Source organism: Etheostoma cragini, chromosome 22 (genome assembly GCF_013103735.1).
Source record: "Etheostoma cragini isolate CJK2018 chromosome 22, CSU_Ecrag_1.0, whole genome shotgun sequence".
NCBI lineage: Eukaryota > Metazoa > Chordata > Actinopteri > Perciformes > Percidae > Etheostoma > Etheostoma cragini.
The window spans coordinates 21,775,521-21,781,177 of NC_048428.1; the positions used below are offsets into that span (position 1 = coordinate 21,775,521).

Here is a 5,657-nt window from a genome sequence, read left to right on the forward strand (position 1 = left end):
GATAGTCTAGCTAGCTGTCTGGATTTACCCTGCAGAGACCTGAGGACCAGGTAACCATAGTCCTCAGAAATCCACCGGGAGTTAGAACGCCGACACAAAGAAAGAGGAAGGTAACGGATATTTGGCCAAAGAGAGTGAAAGTCCGGCGGCAACAGACTGGGGCGATAGACTGGAGCTCCACACATAGAGTCCACGCTCAGACACGTTTTGGCTCATGTGCTACCAGAACATCGGCTATATATGATCCAGGTCTATATGCAACATGTATAATATAGGCTAGTTGTGTTGTAGCACTCAAGATCGGTCTTGGTCTCAAGAAGGTCTCGTCTCAGAATCGAGCGCCATTTTACGTCGTTTCGCCTGGGCCTCGGATGAAGAAGACTCGGGGACGTCGCTACCTTGCCTGTGTATCTGATTCATGCCTATGGGTTAGAACCTGTGTTTTAACCCATCCTATCCCATAAGCCTCGGTGTGGATGGCATGGTGGTCTCAACGCCTAGCAAAAGATCTCGAGCCCAGGCACTGATTGTCTTTGGGTGGTGTTCCCTGTTTATTATAAAAGTAGAAAATATTCGTATTTCACACAAAAAAAACAGTACTTCACCCAGTGTGGCTGATTACTAACGTGCAGTGGAGTGGGCGCTCACGGCTACGGTGAGAACCGTGAGTTCCCCGCCATCCACACCTTCATCTCTCGGGTTGCCACACCTGTAAATACACCTTTTTCCCAGTGACGCACCACAACTAATTCAATACTCTGCCAAGTGGCTAAAACAAACAACTAAATTAACCTAATGAAAAAGGTGGATACAAACGGCTCCTACGACGTGCAAACAATAACTTCACTTATATCTAATTTGAGTTTTTTCACCTGACTCCATGGTCTCAACCCCTTAAAGTCTTGTCTCGGTCTCGGTGCACTCTGGTCTTGGTGATGACATGGTCTTGGTCTAGGTGGTCCTGAGTAGCAGTGATGGCCTCCATGTGTGCTGCGATCTCAGTGTTTGTGGCCACTCTGTTCAGGTTGGTCCAACAGCGTCAGCAGCCAACACAACCTGATCCCCAGCAGGCTGGCGGAGCTGAGGACGCCCGCTCTGATTGGCCAGTGTCAGGCTGGTGAGTCGCCCGGGGGGGTGCAGCTCGCCTCCTGGTGTGCTTTGCTGTGGTTTTAAACTGCACTGAACGGCCTTTGGTTTTCTGTGTGCGAGTTTGAAGTCCCTTTTCCTCCAATGTGTCAAAGGTCAATTCAGAAAATGTGTCTTTCCTTCTGATATCTTCCATGTCTATCTTTTTATTGACATGAGCATTAGTTTTGTATTCAATCAGACTCAACTACCATTTAGTTTTCACATAATTATTCAGTATAGAAGCACTGAAAAGCAGAAAATGACCATTTTAATAGTCCAAATGTTCAAGGCTTTTCAGTCAAGCACAAATGTGAAATATCTGTTGGTTTGCTCAAAAACGCTGCTCAAAAAGCGAAACCTGCAGCGGTGTCGCTGTTGCCAGAGAGAGACATGAGGCAGAGCTGCAGCCTGTAGTGTCTTTGTCTCTGTGCTGGCACACGGCACGTGTCCCTGCTGCAGTAAAACAGGCGCCGCGGGTTTTATTAGCTGCTGTTTGTGTGCCAGGCTCGTCTCTGTTTGTCCTGATGTGTGATAGACGGGAAGTGTCAGACACAAACTTAAAAATAGTCAGAAAAAACAACCCATGTTTTTCTTGTTGTTGTTTTTTTAATCACTCTCCAGTTGCTCCCATCATGCATCTGAATGTATTGCAGGTAAGTGAAATGATTGAGACGATGCATGTCTCTGCACCGCATGTCTCCCGGAGCTTTTTCCGAAATGTCTCCTGCGGTTCTGTCTTTCCTCCAGCTGCTGTTTTATCTCTGTAAAAGTGCTGTCAAAGCGTTTTCCAAACACCGGTGTATAACTGTCAAAGTCAGCGTGGTGCAGACGGCGTGCTGTAAACACGCTGCACCATGGCACAGCTGCTTCACAGCCCCCATTTTAAAGGAGGAAATAGTACCGGGGACTATTGTCAGCGGCGGATGAATCCACATTTGGTGCTCCTGTGTAGCAGCGGGACAGTGTGTGTGATTGAGTCAGAAGAACCTACAGTGTGTGTGATCAGGGTGATGAAGGAGCAGGTGACCCAGTGCAACAGTGTTGTGTGTTTTTATGGCACAGAGGACAAAGAGCTATCAGGGCAATTTATCTATAAAGCACAATTCAGACCCAAAGGCAATTTAATGGGCTTTACATAAGCATTCGTCTTGCATTGCCAGACCTGTCTGGCTACACCACAGATGCATTCTGGGAGAGGAGAATAGGAGATAGGGTAGTATTGGGTTGTATTTCTTTAAACCAATCACAATCGCCTTGTGCAGATACACTGAAAGTTGCTTCTGCGTGTTGGATTCTGAACCTGGAGACGGTGAGCAAGTCTCAGAATTGTGTTTAATCCGTCAGATCTTAAGATCTCAATTCCGATCAGAAAGTCCCAGGAACAAAAACCTGGACTAGGCTAAGTGGTTTAACCCTCCTGTTGTCCTCGGGTCAAATTTGGCCCACTTTCAAAAAGTTTCTTTATCAGAAATGTGGGTTTCTTTCAACCACGTTGTCAAAAAAAAAAGTTCCCTACAACGCTCATAACAAGTGGAATAAGCGATCAGTTCACTACTTTCATTACGTTTAGTTTAAAGCAATTTAACAGCATTGAGAAAAAATGATTAAAGAACACAAAAAAGTGGGGAAAAATGTCAGAAAAAGCTTCAAAAATGTTGGGTAAAAAAAACGTGAAAAAGTGCAGAAAAAAATTGATAAAACGGAAAAAGTGACTTTTAATTTTTAAATTTAGACCCAGAAAAACAAAAGTTGCACGATCGATATCCGACAACACAAGGCTTAGCCCTCATGTAGTCCTGGGTCAATTTGACCTTTTTTTGTTTTCTCATAGAAAAGTGAGCCGTCAAAATAAGCGCCGAAAATGTCAACATTAAAAATATCAAAAAACTTTGGAAAAAACATCTAAAACACAACGTACAACATTGAAAAAGTCAGAAGAATATGGCGAAAATAAGCAATAATAATGTTGAAAAAACAAGGGTTAAATTTTCCTGGAGGGTTTCTAGTGTAGTTTTCACTGCATTGTACTGGTGATGAACACTGCCTCTTTGTGTGTGTGTGTGTGTGTGTGTGTGTGTGTGTGTGTGTGTGTGTGTGTGTGTGTGTGTGTGTGTGTATATGTGTTTTAGGAAGCGGCTCGGTGTGCAGTCTGCACACGGGGGTCGGGGAGTTGTTTGGAAACACGCGGTTCTGGCACGGTAAAGACTACTGCAACTTTGTGTTCAAGGACTGGATTCAGCTGGACAAACCGTTCGATGGTAGGCACCGGGGTGGGGGGGTCGGGGGGGTCGGGGGGGGTCCCCCGACGCCTCCCGATAAGACATCATCACGATACCTATGCCATGATACGATATATTGCTATTTTAAACATATTGCAATATTCTGCAATACACTACACTTGATAACCCTTTTTTTCCAGCTTCTAATTTTCCCCCAATTTCAAATGACGTCCCCAAAAGGAAACCTATCAACATCTGTTTCATCCGAAAAGGAGCAATTTTTGATTTCTTTAAACCGATCACAATCGTCATGGCTGGAAATTAAAAAAAACTACATCCCTCGACTATAAAGGTTTAACCCTCCTGTTGTCCTCGGGTCTTTTTCCCTGTTTTTGTGCCCTATATTTATAATGTTATTCATGTTTTACTGCTGTTTTACTCAGTGCTCAAATCCTCCTGTCGTCACGTTGAATCCTTAATCGAGAACAGTTTTTTTCCCTATCTCCAAACAGCATTTTTATATTTATTTTGTGTGCATGATGCACGTACGGTGACCGCTGTTCCCCTTAACCCCCGTGACGGTATGTTACGTCGTAGGTTCCGCGCCCAGATGGCACGTTTGATTACGTTACTAACAAAAAAAAAGAAAGAGGAAAGAAGAGAACGTGATCCAGACGGATGATTCCGGTGTTGAAACGTCGTTGCTGTGGACCGTTAAGCTCCCAGTTTAACCGGGTAATCTAACCAAGAGTCCTGTCCTGCTCACGTTGATGTTTCTGCTCTGCACAGACTTCATAGACAGACACACAACTCCCAGAATGCCTTGGCACGACATCGCCTCTGTGGTTCATGGGAAAGCAGCTCGAGACGTGGCCAGACACTTCATCCAGCGCTGGAACTTCACGAAGGTCAGAGCTCTGAGACGACTTGTCCACTAATCTGGCGTTTTGTTCTTTTTGATGCTTTTCCATCCTGAACGAGCGTCCTATGAGCACATCTCTGGGATTTAAAGTGGTGCTTTTGCCGGATTCCTTGTGGAGAAACTCAGTTTTGCACATTGCAAATCTTGCGAGTGGTAGTCGAAGTGGAATGTGTTTAATCGAGGACAGATCTATAGCGTACTGAATGAGGGATTAACATAAGACTAAATGTTGGGCTTCCTGTTGCTGAGCCGTTGAGCAAGACGCTAACGCCGATCCAGAGAAAAGGCATTCAAATATGAAGTCATGAAATTGGATTCATGGAAGAAACAACAGAAGAATTAGGGCTGCATCTGACGATTAGTTTCACTGCTGATTAATCTGTTGATTATTTTCTGGATTAATCAATTCATTGTTACATTACATGTCATTTAGCTGACGCTTTAATCAGAAGCGGCTTAGAATTGCTATATATCCGAGGTTGCAGGTTAAGTGCCTTGCTCAGGGACACATTAGTTGATGTATCACACACGCTAGAAAAACAGGAATCGTGTTGTGCGTCACTTCATAAGATGACCCCAGTTTAACTCTATAGTCTGCAGCCGTGCACGTCGCCGGACGAGGACTCTGCGGCGCTGCTCTGTGTCACCTGTGTGTCACTCTCTGCTCTGTGTCACCTGTGTGTCACTCTCTGCTCTGTGTCTCTCCCAGCTGGTGAAGGCGAAGTACACTTCCCTGTCGTACCCGTACCTGCTGCCCAAGTCTCACACCACGGCTGCAGAGCAGCGCTACCAAGTCCCCAACTGCATCCACGCCAGAGTGCAGGTGGGTTCTGATGAAGTTTCATGTCTTCAGTAGGGGGAGTAAGTGCAATGTATTGCAGTTATCAAGTGCACTATAATAACATGGATAATAACATGGATAATAACATGTAACATGGATAATAACATGGATAATAACATGAATAATAACATGGATAATAACATGTAACATGGATAATAACATGAATAATAACATGAATAATAACATGTAACATGGATAATAGCATGGATAATGACATCTAACATGGATAATAACATGGATAAAAAGATGTAACATGGATAATAACATGAATAATAAGATGTAACATGGATAGTAACATGGATATAAGATGTAACATGGATAGTAAAAGGGATAATAACATGGATAATAACATGGATAATAACATGGATAGTAACATGGATAATAACATGGATAATAAAATGGATAATAACATGGATAATAACATGTAACATGAATAATAACATGGATAATAACATGTATAATAACATGTATAATAACATGGATAATAACATGAATAATAACATGTATAGTTCATACACAAAACAGGCTTTAACTACGCATCTGCATA

The 5,657-nt window shown here is 43.4% G+C and overlaps 1 protein-coding gene across 1 annotated transcript in view; it reads left to right on the forward strand.

Annotated features, from left to right (window-relative positions):
* Positions 1 to 5,657, forward strand: part of LOC117938286 (phospholipase D1-like) — a 43,161-nt gene that overhangs the window by 29,463 nt on the left and 8,041 nt on the right. Inside the window, exons 14-16 of the mRNA XM_034862809.1 lie at positions 3,258 to 3,386; positions 4,137 to 4,255; positions 4,979 to 5,092. Coding sequence (XP_034718700.1) covers positions 3,258 to 3,386; positions 4,137 to 4,255; positions 4,979 to 5,092 — 362 coding nt within the window. The remainder of the gene's footprint in view (positions 1 to 3,257; positions 3,387 to 4,136; positions 4,256 to 4,978; positions 5,093 to 5,657) is intronic.